This window comes from Hippoglossus stenolepis, chromosome 5, assembly GCF_022539355.2.
Source record: "Hippoglossus stenolepis isolate QCI-W04-F060 chromosome 5, HSTE1.2, whole genome shotgun sequence".
Taxonomy (NCBI): domain Eukaryota; kingdom Metazoa; phylum Chordata; class Actinopteri; order Pleuronectiformes; family Pleuronectidae; genus Hippoglossus; species Hippoglossus stenolepis.
Genome location: NC_061487.1, coordinates 16,979,801 through 17,006,042, shown reverse-complemented (window position 1 = coordinate 17,006,042; position 26,242 = coordinate 16,979,801). Strand labels below are relative to the sequence as shown.

At 43.0% G+C, this 26,242-nt stretch overlaps 3 protein-coding genes across 10 annotated transcripts in view; 2 read left to right on the top strand and 1 right to left on the bottom strand.

Annotated features, from left to right (window-relative positions):
* Positions 1-9: 9 nt before the first annotated feature.
* Positions 10-8,521, top strand: ddx11 (DEAD/H (Asp-Glu-Ala-Asp/His) box helicase 11). 4 transcript variants are annotated; one of them, XM_035156357.2, is made up of 28 exons: positions 11-125; positions 550-692; positions 966-1,181; positions 1,278-1,364; positions 1,469-1,605; positions 1,711-1,768; positions 1,887-1,994; positions 2,625-2,712; positions 2,804-3,006; positions 3,194-3,268; positions 3,540-3,617; positions 3,777-3,823; positions 3,929-4,008; positions 4,118-4,159; positions 4,237-4,304; positions 4,395-4,433; positions 4,538-4,676; positions 5,127-5,252; positions 5,344-5,456; positions 5,537-5,609; positions 6,145-6,248; positions 6,333-6,482; positions 6,600-6,668; positions 6,786-6,886; positions 7,114-7,198; positions 7,328-7,403; positions 7,527-7,681; positions 7,767-8,521. In XM_035156357.2, exons 2-28 carry the CDS (start codon positions 564-566, stop codon positions 7,797-7,799), a joined length of 2,679 nt encoding a protein of 892 aa, XP_035012248.1. In that variant the 5' UTR covers positions 11-125; positions 550-563; the 3' UTR covers positions 7,800-8,521. The 4 variants fall into 4 exon arrangements, with proteins under 4 accessions (XP_035012247.1, XP_035012244.1, XP_035012248.1 ...); XM_035156356.2 differs by having other exon boundaries at positions 10-125; positions 5,130-5,252; positions 7,527-8,521; XM_035156353.2 differs by having other exon boundaries at positions 10-125; positions 7,527-8,521.
* Positions 8,519-17,536, bottom strand: wash1 (WAS protein family homolog 1). Its single transcript, XM_035156358.2, has 11 exons — positions 17,379-17,536; positions 13,931-14,071; positions 13,105-13,216; positions 12,834-12,980; positions 10,807-10,943; positions 10,585-10,720; positions 10,297-10,492; positions 9,741-9,917; positions 9,425-9,583; positions 8,858-8,929; positions 8,519-8,773 (listed from the first exon to the last, which is right to left on the bottom strand). The coding sequence occupies exons 1-11, from the start codon at positions 17,384-17,386 to the stop codon at positions 8,631-8,633; spliced, it is 1,428 nt and encodes a 475-aa protein (XP_035012249.2). The 5' UTR covers positions 17,387-17,536; the 3' UTR covers positions 8,519-8,630.
* Positions 17,537-18,726: 1,190 nt separating this feature from the next.
* iqsec3b (IQ motif and Sec7 domain ArfGEF 3b) overlaps positions 18,727-26,242 on the top strand; it is a 38,634-nt gene continuing 31,118 nt past the window's right edge. For 2 of the 5 annotated variants that reach the window (XM_035156352.2, XM_035156351.2), the window contains exons 1-2: positions 18,727-19,475; positions 25,565-25,639. In XM_035156352.2, coding sequence (XP_035012243.1) covers positions 18,952-19,475; positions 25,565-25,639 — 599 coding nt within the window. In that variant the 5' untranslated portion in view covers positions 18,727-18,951. The remainder of the gene's footprint in view (positions 19,476-25,564; positions 25,640-26,242) is intronic. The other 3 variants (XM_035156349.2, XM_035156348.2, XM_035156350.2) reach the window with 3 other exon arrangements.

Below are 26,242 nucleotides of genomic sequence, written 5' to 3'. Positions count from 1 at the left end.
TGCATCTCGCTTCCCATTGGTCAGACCCACAACCCAGTGCTGGCTGTTGGCGCGGATGTTGAAGAGCCGCGAGTTGAAGAATAAAAACAACACGAAGTAAATACTCTGCTGTAGCATATTTGCGGGTAAGTGCATGGCAGCTGTGCGTTTGAATAGTATAATTAACATTAGTTGAAAAGGCTTCAGCTGACGCGGGGACTCGGGCTGATGGAAACGTTGCTAATTGGCGTGTTTCAGAGAGTTTCCAGCGTCAGAGTTGTCTTTACAAGACAGTTACAGGTAGAAATGTGAGCTGCTGGACAACACGCAGCCAACATGGAGTCAAGGTGACAAGCACCGCTGTTCAATGGAGGTTTACTATGTGGTAACTGGAGCGACTGGTGTAAAAGGGGAGGCAAACCGAACCAGTTCTAGACACAACATCACTATCTGTAGTTAAACCAGTCTAAACACACTGTGAGCTGCTCGGGTTGTTTTCTCAGCCAAGGGGCCGCGTTTCATAATCTTACAATAAACATTTAACGTGACATCTGTGTCTTCGTGTTCCAGGGAGGATCACAGCAATGGAGAACAGCAGGGCCCAGTTTCCATTCCCCTACCAGCCCTATAACATCCAGGAGCAGTTCATGCAAACCTTGTACAGCGTCCTGGACCAGGGGAAGGTTGGCATCTTTGAGAGCCCCACAGGAACGGTGGGTACAGTATGTGTGCATGTGTATTATTCTGCTCACACTGTATATATTCTGTTTACACTTCATATATTATAGCTATTCTATGTATATTTTTATATTTACTTGTGTATATATATCGCATGCTTACTTATTAATCGCTTTTACTGATGTCATTTTTTGACTGTCCTTTTTGCCGCTGTAACACAGCAAATCTTATCTTATCTTACATCAGTGCGGTGGTTGTTAGATTACATTAATACCTTAACATTGGTGTGTATCCTTTACATGTTAAAGGGTAAGTCTCTGAGTCTGATCTGTGGAGCTCTGAGCTGGCTCACAGACCACGAGGAGAGGAGGAGATTGCAGACGGCTGCTCTGCTGCAGGAAGGAGAAGAAGCTCTTTCCACATCCGCGGTTCAATCCTCCACGGCCAGCTCCTCGGCAGAGCCTGACTGGATCACCGATTTTGTTCAGAAGAAGGCAGAACGTGATCTGGTGTCAAAGTTGAAGGTAGTTGACTGTTTTTGTACGTCAGATGTTACTTTGCTGTGGATCTCTGCCTTTTTCCTCATAGCTTTTGAATATTATCCGATGTGTTTGTGTCAGGAGGAAGAATTAAAAAGAAAGAAGAGAGAAGAACGATTAGAAATGATCAGAAACAACGTTCAGCTCAAGTATGCGATGAAAAGAAAGGTAAGTGATATTGCATAGTGGCATTTTAAAGAACCCAGGCAAAATAAAAATCACTGTAAATCAAATCTTTGCAACGACGTAAATTTCTGCGTATGTATCTCTAGAGCGCTGAGGATGAGGAGGCGTTCAAGTTGCTTCATCTCAGTAAAGAGGAACACACAGAGACACAAGGAGATCAAGAGGATGAGGAGCTGATCATTGCAGAATATGAGAGTGATGATGAGTCAAAGAGCAAAAGCCGGTAAAGACGGCCATTATGTGTCCCAGCTGTATCAAATGTTATGTCACAGTGAAAAATTAAAATGAAAAGACAATGACTGCAGGGTGTGTTTGCTCACATGTCCAGATTCCTTGGGCCTGAAGAAGATGACGACGATGAACTGATCGAAGAACACGTCAGCAAGGTGTGTGTGAGACTGAGAAAGTTTACAATGTTGCTGTAAGGTGTTTTATACCAGAAGGACAAGATCCCTCTGATATAAAACACAGTATTAATAGTTATAGTTTTGGATGTGTTCACAGATTTACTATTGCAGTCGCACTCACTCCCAGCTGGCCCAATTTGTCCATGAGGTTCAAAAGAGCCCCTTCAGCACGGACATCCGTCTGGTCACACTGGGCTCACGACAGGTATGCACGAGCACACACACACACACACACACACACACACACACACACACACACACACACACACACACACAATGGAGAAATGTTTGTGTGAGGCTCTTGTGGAAATGTCTATCTCATTAATGAATTCCACCGTTTCTACACCATTCCCTCCTTTGTTGAAACAGGATACACAAAATGGTTGGGTACTGTAGATTTGTGCAACATGTTAAATTTTGTTGGAAAATGCTTCAAATTCTACAAAGACCCTCTAAGAAGCACTAAATTTAAGGCAGTTGTACTGTAGACTGTAAATGAATGCATTTTATATAATTAAATATGTCGACTTCACTACAGGTTCCTGGATTCATAAGGGGTTAGGGGTTTCCGTGTAGAAAGACAAGCAGCCTTTTTCTCATGTCACATATCTTTTATGATATCTGTCTTTACTGTTCCTTACTTGTATTTTCTAATCTAAGAACAATCACACAAAAGTGATTATATGGCGGAAGCCTTTAAATTATATTATGTGTAATAAAAGGTGCCATAAACAGTGTGTTGCATCTTCATTTCTGTCCATCTCACACAAAGGAACACTTAGCACTGCACACAAAGTATTACTACTCAGTGAACATAAACCTGTGTACTTTCCAGAATCTATGCATCAATGAGGAGGTGCGTCGCCTTGGCAGTATCCAGCGTATTAATGACCGCTGCATGGAGATGCAGAAAAACAAACACGGTGAGAGCCCCCAGCTTCATAATACAGAACATCTCCAGGTAAGTTCTTGTTTGGATTAAGAGATTTGTAACGCTTGTTTGCCATTTTGCAGAGAAGCAGCATAATGAAGAGGGTGTGAAACGAAAGCGAGGCCCCGCAAAGAGTGTGTGTCCCTATAACAAAGCTTTGGCACTGCAGCAGATGAGGGATGAAGTTCTAGGAACTGTCCACGACATCGAGCAGCTGCTGAAACTTGGCAGGGAAACTCATTCATGTCCTTACTACTCCGCGCGCCTCGCTATTCCACCTGCCCAGGTAACCCAGAGTTCTTTGTTCTATGTTTATCCTGAGCTTTTCTAAATATTTAAAGGCTGAACTGATAAAAAGCACTTTTATTTTAGTTTTATTTTATTATAGATTTTCAAATTGTTAATTTCCAAGTAGATTTGAGTGTCTTCTCTCTTTGACTTGCAGTATGATCTATGTTTCTATGTCTGTGTAGTTGGTGGTGTTGCCCTATCAGATGGTTCTTCATGAAGCTACAAGAAGGGCAGCAGGGATCCAGCTGAAGGGACAGGTAGAATTACATGTTAAATGTTTTTATCATTTCTGATTGTGTAATAGATTTGTTCAGCTATTGCTGCTATTGTCACGTTGTGTTTATAATACCTCAGTGGTGTTATAATAAGCAATTATATTTTTGAATGTAAGATGTAAACACATCACAGTTTGGGTGCCTCATCTTTTTGCCAAACTTCCATCGGTTTCAATTACAACCAAAGTCATAATCCATTTGACATTTTACTGACAGCAGAACTGTATTTGAATTTTTTTTTTTTCTTTTACAGGTGTTGATCATTGACGAAGCTCACAATCTTAGTGACACACTCTCCTGTATACACAGTGCAGAGCTGACTGGAGCGCAGGTAAACACACACACACACACACACACACACACACACACACACACACACACACACACACACACACACACACACACACACACACACACACACCATCAATAAAAGTTCACGTTGAAAATGTTCATGATCCCTGTGATTTATTCAAATCTGAACCCTCTGCAGCTCAGCCGCGCTCACTCCCAGATCACCCAGTACGCCGACCGCTATAAGTGAGTGTACACACACACACAGAATTACACAATATACTGATTCACAAATTGTAAGTATTATCTCACCTTCCTGCCATGTTTATGTGTGTGTGTCTGCCACATCAGGAGCCGGCTGAAGGCAAAGAACCTGTTGTACATCAAACAGATTATGTTTGGGATTGAAGGGCTTGTCCAGGTGTTGGGAGGTGAGTCTGTTTATAGGCTAAAAAATAATGACTCTTACCAGGAGGAGGAGGAGACACTAATGGACAGTGAATTTCATTTCTGATCTATGTGTAAATATTATCTGTGCAGGTAAGGTGGGGCAGAATCCACAAAGCCAGGCGACACAAACAGGTCAGTTAGTAATTGTACACAGACATAAACTCACCTTCATACATCATTCATTTTCATAATGTTTCTTTGTCCTTTAGGAACAGAGATGTTTACCATCAACAACTTTCTCTTCAAGGCTCAGATTGACAACATCAACTTGTTTAAGGTAGTTCACAGACAGTAATGATGCTATTGAAAGTCAAAGTCATTGCCATACTCATTACTACAATCTCTTATTCTGTCATTCTCCCTGTAGCTACAGAAATACTTTGATAAGAGCATGATCAGCAGAAAAGTAAGTACTTCATATTTATTCATACCTCTTATAGATAGTGTGCAGTTCTGAGAGTGAGCTACTGTCAAATGAAATTTACACAACATTCGTCCCCCCCTCTGCAGCTGGTTGGTTTTGTGGAGAAGTACGCAGGTTCAGGTGTTAGCCTGCAAACACAGGGCTCCTCCAACAAAGAGAACCGACGCACAGAGGGCTTAAACCGCTACCTTCAAACACTGCAGACCAACCAGAGCACTGCACCAGGTCAGAGGTCTCGAGTTAGTGCCACCTGTGAACGTCCTCATTGCAAACGTGTTGCTATGGTACAAAAATGGGATCATATAAAAATAAAGGGAAAAGCTTAATTTCAGTGACGGAGTAAAATCTATTTATTTATATTATAAACTACATTATACGATAGATGACATGTTCTATAACAGCTAATTACAGTTGCACACAATAGACACAAGTGAACTCTACAGAACATGTTGTTGTCAGACTGGATATCTAGCTTGTTTTGAAAAAGAAAGCATTTTTTGACATCAGATGAAATAGGTCGCTTTGCGCTTGAGTTATTATTGTGTATTTTCCTATTTTCCATTTCAGTGCCTCACATCCAGCCAGGTCTCACTCTGGCATTTAGCAAAACTGACTGTGAACCATCTGGCATTTTTCTGCCTGTCGTGATTTTTATTTTGTGTGACGTTTTTTCAGCAGACCAGCAGGAGACAGTAGAGGCTGATAAAGTGCTGTCTGCATCTCCCATGATGCAGGTGGAGGGTTTCTTTAAGGCTCTCACCAACAGCAACACTGATGGCCGGGTGCTGGTGCACAGACAAGGTACCATTATCTGTTTTTACACACAAATCAATTCAAGGGCATTAAGAAAATTATACTGCTGAAGTAAAAAATGTTTCAACTTTTATCTCAGGTACTTTGTCAGAAAACAGTGTCAAGTTCCTGCTGTTGAATCCAGCGGTCCACTTTGCCCAGGTGCTGAAGGAGTGCAGGGCAGTCATCATTGCGGGAGGCACCATGCAGCCTGTGGGTCACTTTAAATCGACTACAATATGACCAAGCTTTTGGTTTTTACATTTTATAATTCTGAAAGTTGTTATATGCAGGTTTCAGACTTCAAACAGGAGCTACTATTTTCTGCTGGAGTTGGAGAGGATCGCATCAGTGAGTTTTCCTGTGGTGAGTGTCCCATTTTATTTGCAGAGTTTCTTTTGTTGTGTTTTTATGGTGCACTCTCTCTTATCTGGCGCTTATCAATATTTCCTTTTGTGGGAATGTTGGATTCACATATTTTCAAAATGGATAGCATTCGTTACAAAACTCTAATAATTAGAATAGTACTCAGTAAAGCACCTACCTCCAACATAACTCATAGATGTATTATAATGTTTTTAATCAACATCCATGAAGTATTCACTTGAAAATGTAAAAAAATGCCGTATCTGGCATGGGGGAAAAATCCTGGATCTGCCCCCTGATCTGGATCCACTCCAATTTAATGGGTTCTTCCTTGACCCATGACGCATCCTTCCACAAAGTCTTGTGGTAATCCGTCCAGTAGTTTTTGCGTAATCTTCCTTACAAACCAACCAACCAAAAAAAGAACCTAAAAAACTTTTTTAAGGCTAAATGTTTTTATTTTAACATGTCAAATTACAATAGTTTGTATTGTTATTTTGAAGTCAAAAAGGTTATTTGTTTATTGTGTCTGTAGGTCATGTAATTCCTCCAGAGAACATTCTTCCCCTCGTCTTGTGCAGCGGTCCGTCTGGTCAGGAGCTGGATTTTACTTTCCAAAATAGAGACTCTCCAAAGATGGTAACCGACACATACTATTCTTCTAAGTTCTTGCTGTAATTTAATTGATTGCTTTACTGCAAATCTGTGCCTGCATGTTGGCAGATGGATGAGACAGGGCGCATTCTCTCCAACATTTGTAACGTGGTACCGGGAGGAGTCGTGTGTTTCTTCCCTTCTTACGAGTACTCGAGGCGGATGGTTTCTCACTGGGAGGCCAGTGGTGCTCTGACTCGTCTCGCCAACAAGAAGAAGGTGAGCTGATCACTTATCATTTACCCTTTTTACCCCAAATTGCCTTATTTATCACGTGTCAACTCAAGGGTAGAGTTCCCTTGTCATCTGTCTCAAAACTGACAAATGTCTCCTCAGATCTTCCAGGAGCCAAAGAAGGCCAATCAGGTGGAGCAGGTGCTGAGCGACTTCTCCCGCTGTATCCAGGTAAAACTGGCACTACTTAAAACGTCAGACCTCATTACTTCAAATTGACAATAAGGTCACTGGGAGAGATTGTCTTTACCTCTGACAGACATTGGTTGTCTCTTCTCATTTTGTCAGAGGTGCGCTCTGGGCGGCGGCGGACTCACAGGAGCGTTACTGTTCTCTGTGGTTGGAGGAAAGATGAGTGAGGGCATCAATTTCTCTGATGATCTGGGCAGGTGGGTGGAATTCATGAGCCCATGTTCATGAGCCAAATAGAGTCTGGCTGATATATCAGTTTGCTGAAGTGAGCCTGTCACAGACATAATAGTATCAGTGTCATATCTGTATATTAAAAAATATTAAACCTCAACTACATTTCTTTATCATATTTATCATTTTTAATCTGTATCAGCTATTGGGCTATAGTAGAAAGTATATTAAATGTGTATTTGTGTGACAACAGGTGTGTGGTGATGGTGGGAATGCCGTATCCCAACATCAAGTCCCCAGAGCTGCAGGAAAAGATGAGTTATCTTGACAAACACATGGTGAGACTCCACCGTTCTCTGCTGTCAGACTTCACTGTGTCTACAAACAAGAACAAGATCACAAGAGTACCGGGATGAAGTTTGCTGTCAGTGTCATCACAGTTTTGTTTTATGCTTTTTCTATTTTAGCCTCACAGTGGAGGGAGGAGCCCTGGCCAAGCACTGATAGAAAACCTCTGCATGAAGGCTGTTAATCAGTCTATAGGTAGTGACGCAAATTCCACAACAACAGATCAGTATCATTGACATTTAATGAAAGAATACATGTTTATTCCATACTTTGTAAGATAATTGTTATTCATTCGTATACGACTCCCTCTGCCCAAAGGAAGAGCTATCCGTCATCGTGGGGACTACTCCTCCATTGTGCTGTGTGACAGACGTTACTCCAGAGCCGCTACACTCTCTAAACTGCCCACGTGGATCAAAGATCGCACAAGCACATGCACAAGTTTTGGCCCTGCTTTTGCTGCCTTGCGAAAGGTAAGAATCAGACTCAAACCACTGTACAGAGACACTACAGCACCTGGTTGTGATGTTCTTATACACTAAATATTATGTGTTTTAGTTCTTCCAGGAAAAAAAGCTGAAGCAGGTGTAATTTTGCTGCTGAAGGGCTCAGCGGGCAGCTTCCTGTTTTCTTAACGGTGCAACATCAAGACTGGGACTAGAGCTGGAAGAGGAGGAACTTTCAGAAACATTCAGTGCAACATAAGAAAATTAAAGTGTTCTGATAAAAAGAAAAAAAGAAATATAATTAAGTGTCTTGGTACTAAGTTCCTTGTTACAAGATTGCTGCAGCTCTTTAATGTTTACATAAAAGTGCCCATCAGACCTCTGTGTGCCGACAGCTGGAGTTCAACAATCAACCAGCGAGGCCAGTTTCTCTATTTTCATTACTTTACCTTTTAGATTGTTCTGTTTTGCACGGGTAACAATAATATATGAAAGATTTAAAGGATAATGAATCCCAAGTATTAGAATGCACACTGCAGACATAGGCTCAAAGGGACATTTATCAGTTTGACTTCTGGTTTATCAGTCTGGAACATGTTGGAAATGAAAAACGCCTCCTCAACAGTTTTTAATTTCAGTTCTGTTGAAATTAATCACTGAAGCGGATTCCAGGCACAGCAGTGGCGTAGGCATCCATGTTAATGATCTACCCTGGAAGAAGTATTAATATTTAAAGCAGTCAATGTTATATAATGCAAAGAAATGACTTTTATTTAATGGAAAGATGTTAGTGAAATGTTTCTGTTTAATTTCATGAAAATATGTTTTACAGTGACTATGATATCAATAAAGTGTTTTATCATCTGAGTTTCAGTAATGTTTTATTCAGCTACTTCAACGTACTCATCACTGGCATTATGAGGAAAATTACTGCCCATTTTACATCAGTGCTTTTAAGTGTCCATTGTCCATCGCATTACGCTTCCCAGTCGTCATCGTCTGTCGCCGAATGCGGGGCAGGAAGTGGCGGGATGACGTCTGACATCCGAGCAAATGCGCCACCGGTGCCGGGGGGGGCGTCACTCGATTCTCCACCTGCAGGACCTTTACCAGATATACCTGCAGGAAGGACAGGACATTTTCACTGTCTGTAAAGCAATCACTACAATTACTATTCTGATTTGACATAAGAGGGATCCTCACCTTTCCTTCTCATGGCAAGTTTATTGAAGAGATCGGACATAAAGTCTCCACCACTCGATGCTGCTACCGCCGCTGTGAGACAAAGAGACGGGCAGTTAGTGAGTAATCATGCAATCAATATTAGTAACTGAAGCAGTGTCTCTCATTCCCCAGTGCTGCGCTTTAAAGTGGAGCAATTACAACAAGACGTTTTTTTCCAATCTAGTCAGTATAAGCAGTTCTCTTGTACAGCAAGAGGAAATGTTGGGAGATTACCTGGCTGGCCAACCACAAATGAGGCAAAGGGTGACTGTTGAATAAAAGGTCAGACACTAACCACGTCAGCCTTTTTAAAGAGGTTGGTGTTAATCAAATAAAATTCATCAAGCCGTGGCCTGTGTGAGATTTGTCTTTAAAAATGCTCACATCCTCACATGCAGTGTATCCCTATGACCTCATGGGTGAATGCTAACCAGAGAATGGCCCTGCATTGATTGCATGACTTTCACATCATTGTTGAAGCTGCATCGTGTCGCAGTTAATAAAACATGAGCAGAGAACCACAGCCACACTTGAACAATCTGACACCTTGCTCTTGCTCCTTCTGTTTCTTCTTTTCCATCTTGCGCGCTTTGACGTTGCGTAACTTGGCCTTGCCGATGCCCCCGGCGTTGCGGATGGACTCCAGCAGACTGGCGCGGCCGTCTGACGGCTGAACCGCCTCGCTGGGAGCACCAGGCTTGGGACCTGCAGAGTCAGAGGGGACGGTCAGGGAAGCATTAGTGTCAGTTGGCTCACTCAAATGTAAGAGTCTGTATAGGGATTCTTAGCGTGTCAAGTTCAATCATATTCCCCCAAGCGTGTAGACTGTGCAAGATTTCTGAATTGGCTGCACGTGACATACCTGAGCTCGGCACTCTGGAGACGTCTATGGGGCTGTCCACAGGAGGTGGGGGGGGAGGAGGTGGAGGAGGGGGAGCTCCTGCAGGGCTAACAGAAGGGAGGGCAGGCTCAGGGAGAGGAGGAGGAGGGGGAGGGGGAGGTGGTGGCGGAGGTACAGCATGAGGCTGGAGCTGAGATCCTGAAACAAAGATGACAAATTCACATTAGCCTGCGAACACTGTTAACCCCAAATACAATGTCATTTGTACAATGAGCCATTTTAAGACATGAACTCATGACATTCACAATAGGACATTTCCCGGAATATACGGTAAGGAGTTGAGACATTTTAATAAAAGGGCTGACAGGAAAAGTTCAAGAAATCGTCTGGAGAAACTGACTCGGACAATTTCGTTCTCCCTCTGGACATTTTCAGGAAAATGTCTGAAAGCAACTGCAGTAAAAATGTTTAACTATACTTATCTTTTTAGATCAAACATCATAAAGAGCTTCACAATAAGAGACAAGGGCAAGTTATAAAGTGTAAGTCTAAACCTTCTAAAGGTGTGCATGTGTACCTGGTGCGTTGCTCTCTTCAGTGAAGGAGGGCAGCTCAGGGATGCTGTGTGTGGGTCCTGACGGGGCGAAGCCGGGCCCTAGGTCTGCGCTGTAGGACAGGTCGTCTGCTATGCCTGGCAAGTCGGGTAAGTACGATGGCACATCTATCTCAGGCACCTCGCCCAGATCTGGCACATAAAAATAACTCTCTGCAGTCTGTTAGAGAGGAAAGGTAATCAGGATTAATTGCTGATATAAAAAGGTCAAATCAAAAATGTGTTCTGGTTGGAAAAGGCTGTTGGAGGTACCTGTCTTTCTAGTTGTTCCCTCTTAGTGATGGATAGCGGAGCATCGAAAGGTTTCTCTTCTTTCTCCGTCTCTAGTGTTGTGTGTGTTTTAGTCACTGCTCCCGCCAGAGGATCGAGGAACACATACTTCTTGTATCTTTAAAAACACACAAATCCAAATATATGAGTAAACGATTTCAATCTAACCTGTGTTTACAGTTGTTTTGTTTTTTTTGGACTCACAGGTTCTCTGTGGTATTAAAAAGCAGCAGGGAGCTGACAGACGAGATGTTGCGAGGCAGACTTCCCAGTCCCTCCTCGGTCTCGTCCTCGGACTTCTTCTTATTGCCGACGCACACAGGGAAATATATTAACTTCTCCTGAAAGGAAAGCAGAGAGTGAGTGGGAGATCTGTAAAATGTCAGCTACAGCTTGAATAACTCATATCGCAAATGTCACCAAAGTGCTCCTGCACACAGAGGCATGTGCCCACGAACACTGTAATACTGAATGATACAGTCAGGGACATGGCTTCTGGGGGAATATTGAATAATGCATTTCCACAGCAGATACAACATTTTAGCAATGTTTTCATTTCACTCTCCACTTCCGACTAGTACACACAGAGAGGAAAAAACCCCAACACACTTTACAAAGATCTAAGTGCACACAGCAGAAAAGATGTTGGCTTTTGTAAAGTTTCCTAATATGGTGAAGGAAGAACTGTGGTGTTCTGTGGTGTTATAAATAATTCAGGAGCTGGAGCTGGTGCTGAATGCATGCATGCACACACACACACAAACAATATACGATTAGTAAAACCCACAATTACTATATATTTTCACTGTCTAGGGATATAAATTCATATCTGTCATGTGTGTCATCTGGGAATCTGACTGATGTGTAGCCAAACCTACAGCTTAAGCTCTGACTGTGACTGAGAAGGGAAAGGACATGTATATTCTGGGATGTTTCTCACACGTCTATGTTGTTTCCACATCCTCTTTACTTCTTGATCGAGCATCAAATTTGTAGCAAAATCTGAGTAGAAAATGTGTGATCTCTCATGTCTTTACTACAATAATAAATACAAAAGACAATACAAAGGGTCAATGCAACACTTGATTAAGTGGATGTCAGTTGTTTATTTGACTCTGAGACATGGTTAAAGGCTTATCAGAGCTGGCTGATCGATAAATGGTTTTATAAACACACATTCTGCTAATCATGATAAAACAGCTGCATATCTACCACAGAATGATGAGAAGAACAATACTTAATATGTTTTACCACTAATATGTTAATTGATAATAGAGATGTGTTGTATCCAGACCAGCTCAAATAACAATAAAGTTAGATTTTTGTTCAATTTTGAAAAGGGCAGGTTTTTGTTCTAATTCATAGAGCAGTGTATTTTATTTATATATATATATATATATATATATAATAACACATTATCAGATCACACAAGCCTGGCCTGATGATAATGAACATGCTCGGGTCTTAATGCTCATGAATTCAATCTGTTAGTATTAAAAGTAAAAATCTGTTAAAGAATATTAAAAACAAAGAGCCATCCTTCTGTTTTCCACCAGTCATCCAGGTCTGGGTCATCTTAGGCTGAGCAAAGTAGCTCAGATGTCCTTTTCTGCCTCATCATCCCACTCTCCCCGAAGGATCCCGAGGTGATGCCAGGTCAGACGGGATACGTATTACCTTGACAATGAGGCATCCAGGAAACATCAGCTGCTCCCATCACCTCGTCGGGCTCCCTTCCAACACGGAGGAGGGGAAACTGCACTTCTAGCTCTTTTTCCCTCCCTTACCCTGCCCCTAAGGTTGAGCCCGGGACACCCTGGCAGGAGATGATTATATTCTTCCTGCGTCATCTCAGAATCACAGATTCAGGTTTCGATATTAAATCAGCTCTTAACTCCAATATTGATACTAGTGGGGTCATGGGTGCCTCTCCAGTCTACATAAATATAAATAGTCAAAACTAGAGCTACAAGCCTTCCTGTCCTTGTATGACCACAGCGGGAGAACATAAAATTCCACATAAATGGAAATGAATCATCCTTCTATTTAACCCCGTTATAAACCTGCAGCACCAACTGTATAACAATGTCCTTCTTCTGTCATATGTTTGTTATAGCATTGTCCATGAGAACATTTTGTGAAACCATGTCAAACTGTTGCATAACTGAAAGCATTGCATCACAAAAATAAAAACCCTTGTTTAGTCAGCACGTTTAATATATTCATCTCACCTGCAAGGCTTTCTCGTCAAACGGTCGAAGTTTGTTCTGTATCCTCTGTCGGGGACGGCTCTGTGAGGAGGGGTCTGCAGCCCCAGTAAAGATAGACGAGTAGTCCTGAAGTCGATCTGGGGCCGGGTACTTGGCACTGGAGAAAACCTATAAAAAAAACATACGCACAGACAAAAGCTGAAAACTGACACACACAGATCGAATTATTGTCTGTTACCCATATTGTCTCTGAGTTTGTCTGTAGCTGCCTTCTGATGTGAAGGTGCGTTACCTTGGTGGCTTTCTTACTGCCTTTGATCTTGTCAACTCGGGCCTGAGCGAGTCTGATCCGGTCAGTGACGGTCTGCAGCTGCCGCCGATTTTTCTCCACACTCTCTGACACCCTGGAAGAAACACACACACACACACACCAAAATGAATATTGACGTGCACATATCCACGCACACAGGGAAATATGTCTGACACCATACTGCAGAATATGGAGCGTGGGACTTGAGACAACCTACAACACTTTTCCTTCATTAAGTGCTGAATCCCTGTCATCACTAACAACCTTTAACACATTGCACTTCAAAAAGGTTGCATTGATTTAACAGTACCAGGAGAGACTTCCTCCTTTTTCTTCACTTTCCAAGGTGCTTGACAGAAATCTTCATAACGGTTATACTGTGGCACACAATATGTCTTCAAATATGAATTCTACATGCAGGCCATTACATATAACAACGCTTGTTTTCTATCCAGTAAAAATGCTGTATTATAAGCTACCAGCACAACGAGGGATGGCTAATGTGTGGTGACCACTGTGTAATAACTATTTAACCATCAGCTCTAGTTAGTAAAACCTGTTAGTAAAATAGTATTTGGTATATAAAGCTCATTTAAAAATGAATTGGTAATGAAAATGTCCCTGTGACAGTGTTTCTTGCATCCCCCCACCTGCAACCTGGGAAATGCTCCAACTAGGTCCCCAGAGCCTAAAGAGATAATTGTACGATCTCAAACGGCAAAAAAACACAAGCACCTCTTATAAACTGTGACATGTGCAGAGTAAATCTACATACATGTGTGATATGCATGTGTGATTCTGGGTTTACCGTCTGAAAATATCCGTAGAGATGGTGTCCAGGTAGAGTAATGCATCTGCGATCTGATGGACAGCCTCCTCTCTCCTCAGGTCAGGTTGGATGAGAGGCACCGAGTACACCTGGCCCTCCAGGCTGTGCTTCTGGTTCATCCTGACAAACAGCAGCAGCAAGGGGAAATCCTGTCAACATCTAAGACAAGGCTGCGTCACCAAATCAAAATCTGATCTTGAGTATGGAAGCATATTCTCGTCCCTGGGTTAAGACGATAGAATTTCATCAAAAATCAATAAATCAAACTGTGATAGGCCGATATTGAGAGAAACCTGGAAAACTGTGGCAAGTTAACCGATTTTCTAATTTCAGTCAAGGTTATAATAAATGTTGTTAGATCCAAAACCATGACAGTCGTTAAAAACATGGATAGATTAAGGCACAACAGGCCCTTGGGTACAGACAAGTAAGACAACCAGGGTTTTAACGAGAAAATAGGAAGAGATCACATTACTCCGTCTTAAGCGTCTTTACACTGGCTTCCAGTTTCACGGAGGATTGATTTTAAAATGATTGTACTTGTTGTACACATCAGACAAGCTGCTTCTGTTGAAAGTTTTAAGAAACAAGCGAAGACCTATTTCTGTGAACTTGCTTTGACTTAGTTTTCATCTTTTTTTTAACACCATTGGCTTCTTTTCTTACTTCTTTTTATACCTTTAGCTAGTTTTATGCTTTTATCCAAAGTCTTTGTTTCATTGCTAACGTGTTCTTATTAATCTATCTTATTTCATGTCTTTTATTTTATTGTAAAGCCCTTTGAGTTGCATTTTATGTATGAAAGGTGCTGAATAAATACGATTTATTAGGGCCCGAGCACCGAACAGTAGGAGACAGTGGGAGGCCCTATTGAAATTGTAAGGATTATTTTTTTTTCAGGCAAATGAATTGGCTTTTTGAGGGCTTTTACATGCTCAAATAGTTACCAAAGTTTGCAGAAAATTTGAAAGTGGTGAAAATGTACGTATTCTGGAGTAATTTTAAATGGGCGTGGCAAAATGGCTCAACAGCGCCCCCCGCGCCCCCTGCAACGCGTTCACGTTGACCGATCTTCACAAAAATCGATACACAGGTGTATCATGACCAGACAAACAAAAAAGTCTAGAGGTGCACTCTGGGTGTCTCTCTCTCTGGGTGTCTCACTCTCGCTTAAACCAGCCAGTCTGTCTCTGTCTCTCTCTGGGTCTCTCTGTGTCTCTCTCTCTCTCTCTCTGTGTCAATTGTTTTATATTGAATGTTTGTCAATAGATCAATTTCACCTAAATCTTACACACTATTTCATCCTGTCACCTGCAGACAAACATTTGACTTCTAGACGAGAACGGAAACCTCTTGTGAGAACGATCCTCGACGACCACAAACCAACATAAAGACAACAAACTACTCAGCAGATAAGAGAAAATAGAGCATCAACTGTTCCAAGAGCTTCATCAACAAATAGATCTGCTCTCTGTTGTAAACATGCAGCAACCAGACATTGTGTTGAGCCTCAGAGCCGAACTCCTCCGAGCCAACAGGGAGATTATGGCTCTTAAAAATGGAAACTTGTCTCTGAAGGAGCAGGTGGAGCAGCTGGAACACCAGCTAAAAGACAAAGATGGTCTCATAAAGAAGGAGACCAAGAAACGGCGTGCTCGCCTCAGGGCCTACATTGACTGCATGGCCGAGCTCACTGAGTGTCAGGCCAAGGCTAGGAGTATGGAGGCAAGTCTGCACCAGGAGCCACCTCAGCCTGAGACAAGCTGGAGCAGAGAGGTGGAGGTGGAGGTGGAGAAGGAGATCCAGGCTCTGAAGGAGCAGTTGGAGCAGCTGCAACATCAGTTGAATGACAAAGATGGTCTCATAAAGAAAGAGACCACGAAATGGCGTGCTTGCTTGAGGGCCTACATTGACTGCATGGCCGAGCTCACTGAGTGTCAGGCCAAGTCCAAGAGTATGGAGGCGAATCTGCAGCAGGAGCCACCTCAGCCTGAGACAAGCTGGAGCAGAGAGGTGGAGGTCGACAAGGAAAAACAGGCCAAAAAAAGGAGAACTCCCTACATCGGCTGCCCGGGCTTGCGCACTACAAAAGAAAAGGAGCATAGGAAGAGTCGGGGCTGGAGGTGAAGCAGGAGGAGATGACTCCAACTATGGGACTGAGCTGCAGAAAGGTGGAGGCCGAGATGAGCTGGAGCAGAGAGAAGAGGTGGAGAAGGAGAAAAAGGCGAATCAGTGCTCAAAGAAGAGAGGGATGATTAGACGTTTCCCTTCACCCATTCTTACCTCAACCACTCCTTCCCTCCTTGGCCCCGCCACCCTCACCCTTTTCCTACTCCTCAAAACAAACCCCTCCCCCGTTCCCCCTTTGTACAATATTATAAATATTTTAATGATGTGAATGTTGTAAATATGTTAAATTTTGTGAATAAATATAACTAGTACAGTAACATCTACTGTCTTTCTGAATATCGATACAGGATTCATGGCCCTGATCAATTAACACAGTGTTGGAGTGAAACAAATCAGTGTGATTCATTTAGTTTGCCACTATTCATAGCAACACAGCACAGCAACACAAGACAAACAATGTTTCTTTACTTTTTTACATTTGGTCTAATCTATATATTAATTATGACAACAATACAATAATAATAATAATTAATAACCTTGTCATCAGTTAGTTTTCATATTTAATTTAACTGTTTGCTGATGATAAATGTAAAAATCACGAAATTAGGCAAATATCTGTTCTGTAAATCGTGACGATTTCACAGCATCTTTTGGGTAACAATGTCTATTTTAAGTTGTTCTCTTGTTTACAAATGATACAAAGATTTGTTGGAACCATTTTGAAACAAATGAATAAGTGGAGCTGTAATTATTATTATTATTATTATTATTATAAAGAACCCTCACCTCCTACATAAAAAGAAAAGGGGCTACTGTGGTCATTCAGTATCTGTGTTGTTGTCTCTTCATGATGTAATGTGTCGTTTGGTGCAGATGTTTGTTGTCTGCACATACTGCTGTTTAGTGTGTTTCTGCAGTAGTTCTGAGTCTCTGTTGTGTCTCCTGGTAGTTGTCTTGCAGCTGGGGGGCCCCTGGACCAATGTCCAAAGGGCCCATTCAGGAGTCCACCAGGATTCAAGTGAAAACCTGCTGCTTTCACACGCTCCTCCACCTCATCTGACTCTCACATGACAAAGCAGGCAAATACAAATTTCTCTGTGAAATACAAACGCACTGTGATGCTACGTGGAACTGACACGAGTCCATGTCTGTTGCTAATGGCGAAGACATGACAGATAAACAACCTATATAAAGTTAGACTTGCTCAGTCTGCTCGCAATGAAGCTAGAATCGCTGTGATCCGACACCTACAGATGAAATGTCCGGTTACACCTTCTCATTCATAAATAACTCTTACCTGACCATGGGGACAGTTTACTTGTCCACCGTTTAAACTTAATATATGAAGAAGAAGACGAAGTGTCAGTGATGCAGACCCAGCTACTTATTTAGCAAAACAACGGTCCTGTCACTTCCGCATCCCGGGGACACGTGACTCTACCGGAAGTACAATGTTGCATTTAAAGTATTCCGGAAATTTCTGCTTTCTGACCTGGACGCACCACAGCGACGATTAATAAACCACAGAGAAAATCTAGATGATGAACTACGACCTCATTTCTGAACAAGGCAGGTTGAATGTTTTTTTAAGACGAAAGATACGGTGGCCATGAAGTGCAAATCACAGGAGCAAAGCCCTAAATACAACGGAAAATCACAATACACAATGAAAAATCATAATACAAAACAACAAATCATAATACAAACAACAAACCATAATACAAAACAACAAACCATAATACAAAACAACAAATCATAATACAAACAACAAACCATGAAACAAGACAACAAATCATAATACAAAACAACAAAAACTTGATACAAAACAACAAAACCATAATACAAAACAACAAACCATAATACAAAACAACAATACATAATACAAAACAACAAAAACTTGATACAAAACAACAAAACCATAATACAAACAAAAAAACATGATAACAAATCATAATACAAAACAATGAATCATAGTACACAATGGTGAGTAAAAAAAAAAACACAACGGAAAATAAAAAAAGGGACGAGCAGTGTTTTCTTATTTGCAGTGGTGTTTTTTTGATTCATCGTTGTTTTTCCTTATTTTCCGTTGTGTTTTGCATCTCAGGGCTGCCCATTGTAGAGAAGGCCTCTCCTGAACCAAAAACCTGAGTATAAATCCAACTTCTATCAACATTTATAACTCGTCCTCTGCGGTCCTGCTGCTGCTGGATTGAGCCTCTCTTTGGCTGAAACAATGATAACATCAAAAGAGCGTGTCACTAAAACATAAAGATAGTAGAGCCTATGATAGTGGACAAAACATTCAGTTGTCACATTGTCTTTGAGTTGTGGAAAACTCCATCTGGCAGGGAACTTTTTACTATATTTATGAAAATATTTACTAAATATTTATATTATATAAACCATACAAGCTACACTACATGCTTATATAAATATTTAATAGTACACGAATTACAGGAGAGTTTCACATATATCTCTATGCAGCCTATAGGGTGCGCGCTTACTCCGGAGTTATCTTGTGCCTGTGCGTAATGACGTGTCTGTCCTTCAGCTCCAGCACCATCTCTCCTCCTCCTCCTCCTCCTCCTCCTCCTCCTCCCCTCCTCCCTTCTGTCACATCTGGATTTGGCTCCTCTCATCAGCACCACTCGGCGCAGTGGGGGAGAGAGAGCGCGGGAGGGAGAGAGAGGGAGAGCCGGAGAAGCGGAGGACAGCTCGGTCGGTGCAGCCTCATCCACAGCGGAGCAGAACCAAGGAATCCGCACTCACTGATTTTTATTTTGCATCCCCGCTGTCCTCCACCCGCAACTCCAGCTTCTCCCTTTTTCTTCTTCTTCTCCTTCTCTTCCCTCCCCTTGCATTTGGGTATGATGAGCTCCAGCCTGCTAGAAAACCCGGTGCAGGCGATTCTGTACCTACGGGAGCTCACCACCATCGTCCAGAACCAGCAGAGCCTCATCCAGACCCAGCGCGCCCGGATAGAGGAGCTGGACCGGCGGGTGGACGAGCTCATCGGCGAGAACAGGCACCTGATGGACGTCAGGGTCCAGCAGCAGCATCCTTACCACCACCACCACCTCCACCACCATCATCTCCCCGACCCCAGCTTCCTCCATCACCACCATCACCCCCCACATGAGGACCCCGAGCCTGCAGATGCGGGGTCTCTGCCGGAACATGCACCAGCAGCGCAGGTCGAGGCCACTCCGGAGGTCCAGCCTGCTCCTCCGCAACCTATGGACCCGGGGGACATGCAGCTGGTACCGGCCGATCCGTCCACGATCTCCCCGGTCGAGGGTGACCCAGAAAACGGCGGAAGTTTCACCAGCTGCCGCTCTTTGGTGCAGATGACCCCCACAACCCTCTGTCGGTCTCTGGCCAGGACATCTGAGTGAGTTGTGGTTTATGGTCATTTATTATGGTGTGTGTGTGTGTGTGTGTGTGTGTGTGTGTGTGTGTGTGTGTGTGTGTGTGTGTGTGTGTGTGTGTGTGTGTGTGTGTGTGCGTGTCGTGTGGCTTAGGTATTACTTATGTTGTGGGCACCTAAATGTGTTTACACACTGACATTATGGGGACCTGTCTTTTCATGAGGACAAATAAGTCCCCACAATGTACATCATCCAAATTTAGGTTAGAGAGGTTAGAGTAAAGGTTATGGTTATAGGCAAGTGGTGTGATTAAGGCTATGTCTCCAGGATATAATGTAAGTCGATGTAATGTGTGTGTCCTAGAATGGGTTTCTATGGTTTTTATTTTATATATTGTCTAAAACCTCCTATTGTGCTGTATTTACTGCAGTATTGACCCATACCCTAAATACCTTCCCTACCTTGGTTATCATGGCTTATTTTGTATCCATCTTAGCATTTGTGTGGCATTTGTCCAAAACTCAGTGCTTGTGCACGGGCATGTATGTCCTGCAGACTGAGCTGCGTTTAACCAATGTAGAAGGCACATGCAAATTTCCAATTTTACTCTCTGTGTGTGAGAGTGTGTGTCGGCTGAGAACTGTGCCAGAGGAGGAAGAGGTGGATTATTTAAATGAGAAGCTGGATCACGATTACTGGATCATTACATAACAAACAGCTGTAGGCCTGTATGCAGGAGTGTGTGTTAGTGTGTGTGTGTGTGTGTGTGTGTGTGTGTGTGTGTGTGTGTGTGTGTGTGTGTGTGTGTGTGTGTGTGTGTGTGTGTGTGTGCGTGTGTACATGTGTGTGTATGTGCTGAAAATACTCTCACAGCACAGTGGTCAATGTCATCTGCAGACAGGAGCAGCTTCACATGTGATGATGAGATACATGTCTCATCACCGTGGCTGCTGGTTTTCATTATTTATTGCAAGGGATCTGGGGGGAATTCTCAGGGGAGCCGTGGGTCTCTGAAGTTGCAGCGTTAGATGAGACACACGTGCACACATGCACACAGTCATAGGCAGAGACGTAGACACCCAGCTCAGCACCAGGGCCTCGTAGTACACCCATCACATCACCTAATGAGTGAAAACTATCTTTCTCTCTTTTTCGTGCTCTCAATATCTCAATGTGTGTGTGTGTATGTGTGTGTATAAGTGTGTATTCTGCTCATAAGTTGTATCTCAGCAGGAGTCCTGATTGGTCTCTCTGGGACTCCACCTCCAGTGAGGGGAGCAACGCAGAACGAGGAGGAGTTGAGAGGAGCAGAGGAGTGCAGAGGGGGAAACATGCATATTATAAAAAAAACAAAACAGTTGTTGATATAAATCCTACAGCACACAACACCTTCCCTGCTCTGTGTGTGTGTGCCTGTTGCTCTCCCCTGTTTCTCTGCCTGGAACCTGAGTTGCGCTTGTGCTTTCTAAAGAGCGTACCCTGCGGCAACTATTTGTTAGTCTTTGACGGGAATCATTGTAACACCACTGGTTCCAAATTCAAATTAGTTTGCTGGTGAGGAGAAAAAATTACAATAAAGGAATCGTTGTAATAGAAGCTGGTAGCGTAAAAACAGAAGACAGCAGCGGCGTCCACCGGTTGATCACGCAGCAGAGCGGGGCCGGTGGTTTATTAAGCGGCCCTTCCTGCTCCTGCGGTTGCTGCCGTGTGTCCTTGAATGCAACCTTACATCCCAACATCCGCATTGATTTTAAGACCACCTGGATAAGACCAGTTGCTTAACACTTAATTTCTAATTTTGCTTCTGGCATTCCGCACGTGCAGGTGAAGGTGAGGTGAGGCCTTCACTTGCATTTTGAGAGGATTCTTCTCCCTGATGTCATTGGCTTCTGCATCCTGTCTGCAGCTGACTGGAGATCAGATCTGCCCTCTACTATTGCTGCTGTCAGTGTGACGAGTGTGTGTCAGCGTGTTTCTGTGTCAGTACATGTGTTTGGGCTTTTTTTGTGCATATGTTTGTAGGTGCATGTGTTAGCATGCATTAGGTCTTTCACCCATCTTACCTCTTACTGTTTGCATTAATATGCGTGTTTATCCAATGCTCTTATAGAGCTCAGCTTTACAGATAAATGACATGGCTTCTCTGGGTCAGCTCAGAGTGTGTCTGTGTGGTTGCATTGTTGTCAGCATTGCCAATGCACGTGGATTTGCCTATGGTGGGAGGGTGAGACGGGAGCCTCTCCTCATTTCTCTCTCTCTCTCCAGCTGAGCCTCCTATCTGCCCCACTTAGCCCGTGGAGCGAACAGTAATCAGCCATTCTCAGGAGAGAGAAAAAGGCAGAGAGATAGAAAGAGAAGGAGAGTGATTCAAGCTCAGTCGTTGTCTTTGATGGAGCCCTCGGAGGTGTCTAGAGAAAGGAGCTGGAGGCTAACATTGGATTGCACCAGTGAAAAAGGGAAGGAGGCAGAAAGAGAGGCTTGGGAATAAAGACAAAAACAGAGAGAGAGTGGCCAAGAGAGAACGGAAGGAGGAGGAGGGGTGGTGGAGGGTTCAGTACACAGTGAGTGAGACAGGTATACAGGGAGAGACGGAAACAGAGATGAGAGACATTTGAAACGGGTGCATTTGGGGTAGCTGTCTCCTCGGTTCATCTATCTTGCTGGCAGACAAGTAGGTCGGACAGCGCAGGGACAGACCCGGCGTCCTGTGGCGCAGCCGAAGGTGAACACAATGCACTGGCAATGTTTTGAGTCCAAACTGAGTTGATCTTGATGCACGTCAACCCTCCTCCTTTTCCTTCTCACCACTTTCCTTACACCCTGATACTGGCCAATGAAACCCACTGCGTTTAGAGTACTCTTACAAAACAGGGAAGAGCAGGGAGATGGTGTGAGGGAGGACGGGGCAGGCAGAGAGGGAACACGGGCCGACAGCAGGAGCCATGTACTGTTAAAATATTCACCTGTTCTCTTTGTAAGCGTTGTTGGAGGAGGATAACTGTGATCTGTGTGTCTTGTAGAGGCAGATGGATGGACCTGCTGAGTGTGTGTGTGTGTGTGTGTGTGTGTGTGTGTGTGTGTGTGTGTGTGTGTGTGTGTGTGTGTGTGTGTGTGTGTGTGTGTGTGTGTGCGCGCTCAGGCCTCTTCCTCGCTGCATGACCAAAACAAGGGCCCCATAAATGTGATTCAGCTGTATTGCTGACAGTGACCTGGAATTGACTTTTCTCGTTCAGTGCTTTGGCCAAAAAGTTATTCTCTGATCTCCCTCCACTAAACTTTACTTTACACTTCACATGTTGAAAAAGTATGTTGTGTTTCCTCATGTTAAGTTTTACATTTAAATCAAAGATATTTTGGGAACTTGGGAGAGAGAATGGGGCAGTGGCAGATCTAGGATCTAAATCAGGGGCCGTACAGGGGCCGTACAGGGACCACAATTTAAACAGGGGCAGCAATAATATGTGCAACATCCATTTGGAATGCCTCCTTCAGTAAGGTGCACAATTAGGGCTGACTTCAGCAGGGGCCCATGCCCCCCTGTCCCCTCCCCTAGATCCACTCCTAGGGGGAAGGCATGCAGCAGAGGAATGGAGACTCTGTTTTAGAATTTATTTCATCACATATTTTTGTGTTTTCATTTCTATCCCCCAGAATTAGATTTAAATTGTATCTCATTTTAAAGCAGTAGTTTGATATTTTGGGATATTTGCTTTCTTGCCGAGAGTTATTTATCTTTGGTCTGAGGCCAGAATCGAAATTTTCTTCTACCCTAAGATGTTTCCTATCAATTATTGATGCGGTAACTGTCTCAGAGATTTGGTTGCATGTTACAGCCTATGGCAATATGCTTTTTACATTGTTGGATTTGATGTCTGACACGTGTTCAACTAAATATTGTCCTTCGAATTAACACATATTCATAATCTTGTTAGTGTGCAGAGATTAAACCTTGAGGTAATTTTCAAGGTGGGCCTTACATAACACAACTCCACAACACACACTGTGGGTGAACTACCACACGTTACTACTGCTCATATCAATGAGACGTGAATGATTTTGCACAGAGAAGATTCCACCTTGAAGACGAGACAAGAATAACGAGATGCATCAACTCTGAAATGGACTTTTAAATAATAAATGATTTATTTTTGCAAGCAGCAAATTATTTAAATGAAGAAATAGAGTCATTGAGTTAGAGTGATCTCATGCATGAGACATGTTTTGCGTATGACCACAGAGATTACAGATCAAGTACGTGATTAATTCATGTTGAGTTATTTACCTGTTGGTAACCTGGAGGTGGAAACACACAACTCTGCATCTGTGAGTTTTAAAAATGTACATACAGTACATGTATGTTGACATGCATGTTTGAAGACTCAGTACTGAATGTAAGACAGAACGTCTCCTGCTTTTTGAGATGAAGAAGGAAGAAAAACAACATAAATGCTATGAAATGAAAACTAGAATTGAACATAATTGTTTTTCGAGATACCAGAAATCTTTTTTTTTTTAAGATTCCAAATATAGTGATAATTGGAGTGCATGAGGGCAGCAGGTACTCTGTGCCTTGGTCCCCCACCTCTGCTCTCCAAGCTCCGACGCTGAGGTTGTAAACCACGGCACAAGTGCTGCTAAAAGGAGAACAAATTATTCATGTGTGTGTTTGCGAGTGTGTAAGTGGTGACAATGGTGGAGTAGGCGTTACAACAGATGGACGAGTATTACACACGTAGAAACCTTAGAGTGTTGATTGGTGGTATCCGAACAAAAGTCATTGTTATTTGAAGTGTGTGGAAGTTGCAGTGAAAAGAAGCCTTGACTGTCAGTTTGAGTCTTGTGCCGACTCTGACCGCCTGTCACTGTAAGTCTGTGTCACGAGCAGTATGCTCCCAGGTCAGAAGACTTACTGTACCATGGCCAAGAAATTCACTGTCAACTAAGTGCTTTCAGCTCATTTTGGTAGGATCTGATGTGACCCATTCGCTCGGACACATGCCTTCAAAAACATTCAGATCAGGCAACATCCACACTAACGTTTTCATCTAAAAAGGCATCAACTCCGCTCTGGATACGCCGCCTGTCGGGGCTGCGTTTTAGTCTGGACGGGCAGAGTTTGAAGATGTTTGGAAACAATGAAATTGACCCTCACAACCGCTTGCTGATTGGTTCTTATCGACGTAGCCTTCGCTGATTCGGCAGGCTCCTGTCACATGACCCCCCTCTGGAAGAAAACCACTGGCTTCAGCCGTTCTGCAGTTACATCCTGCATTTTACACTGACACAAGAGCTATTATTCTCGATGTGTGACGTTTCCACCATGCCTTCCTGTTTACACTGGCACACACATGCCCAGTGTACATGCGTTTTTGTTGAGTATGGACGAGGATTAAAGCGAATAGGAGGTGGCCAAAATGCTCATGTGGACAGAGGTTGTTTGCATTTTCAAATGATATGAACCCTAAGACACTGAGGATTCTTCTTAATTCGTCATCTTCAGTAGTGGAGGTTGTCCAGCATCCAAAAGCTTAGCGCTTATACACTGAATCCTTTTTGATGTTTTGTTGATATCTTCACTCTAAATTGCTCCACACAAGCGCACCAGCAAAATCCCTTAAATATGAATGTAAATGTAAAATGTATGAGAGAGAAACGAGAGAGGCGAACTTAAGAAGAGAAAGAGACAGACTCAGACACAGACAACACCGATCTGTCCAGATATGGGGTTTTGGGGAATTCTGCTTAATCACTGCCGATCTGATGAACTGAAAGGGAGGCAGGCCCAAACCAGCCCTTACCGACACACAAACGTGGAAATGCCCGCACATATATCTAAGCTTTCTCAGCTCTGAATTGACCTACATAGGGTATTTTACCCTGGGATCAGTGCCACACTGTAAACAGAACTCATGGAAATAATCCAGAGGAATCTAGTGAGATGTCTCTACAGGATCTTTCGGGACGTTGGACTCAGAGTGAGCATAAGGGGGAATATGGAAACAAGGCAAACAGCTAGCAGCAGCCAATAACACCCGAATGACAGGCTGTCCTTCCAACTCAGCCTCCTCTCTGTTTACCTCTCCTCCTCCTCTCTTGTCTTCCTCTTCTACAGGAGCGAGATTGTGCTGCATCAGTTTTGCTGCCCCGCCCCTGAACATCCAGAGGCTGACACCACTGGCTCATCTGGGTAAGACGCCCTCGACGACCAATCACAGACACTTATATTCTCACATTTAGTGAATATACTAGTGCACAGATTACCACAAAACTCGGAACTGGAGCAGGGGGTCACTTTCATTGACATTGCAAGATTTATTTTGTGTCTCATTTTAAAGCAATTGTTTGATATTTTGGGAAACATGCTTTTTTTTGTTTTCTTCCCAAAGTACAAGAAATAACCCGACCAAACTGTTCTAGTGTTTTTTAATTGGGTTACACCCGTTACAGCCTGTGGCTTTGCTGTTTTACATTGTTGAATTTGATGTCTGACAAATGTCTAAGACTGAAATATTGTACTTCGAATGAACTCAGTGTTGATAAAATAGTTGTTAGTTTTCAACCCTCTCCTTTTGCTTGTTGGTTGGTTTGTGTGTTTGTTTGTAAGCAAGATTACGCAAAAACGACTTTATTACCATGAAGGTTGGTGCGGATCCAGATCAGGGGATGTATCCATGATTTTTTTTTTCATATCTTTCTTTAACTTTGCGAGGGAGGGCATTTATTTGACAGTTTCGTTGATTTCTCAGGGAACAATTCATTGATTCATGAATATACGCTCCATTGAATGCCA

Excerpts from the sequence above, each read along its gene's own strand:
- ddx11 (XM_035156353.2), top strand. The coding sequence starts at position 564 with ATGGAGAACAGCAGGGCCCAGTTTCCATTCCCCTACCAGCCCTATAAC. Across the intron at positions 3,618-3,776 it reads CAGAGCTGACTGGAGCGCAG|CTCAGCCGCGCTCACTCCCA; the intron begins GTAAACACACAC and ends AACCCTCTGCAG. Across the intron at positions 4,009-4,117 it reads GCTTGTCCAGGTGTTGGGAG|GTAAGGTGGGGCAGAATCCA; the intron begins GTGAGTCTGTTT and ends TTATCTGTGCAG.
- wash1 (XM_035156358.2), bottom strand. Across the intron at positions 10,944-12,833 it reads TTGACGAGAAAGCCTTGCAG|GAGAAGTTAATATATTTCCC; the intron begins GTGAGATGAATA and ends CTTTCCTTTCAG. Across the intron at positions 9,584-9,740 it reads CTCCAGAGTGCCGAGCTCAG|GTCCCAAGCCTGGTGCTCCC; the intron begins GTATGTCACGTG and ends CTGACTCTGCAG.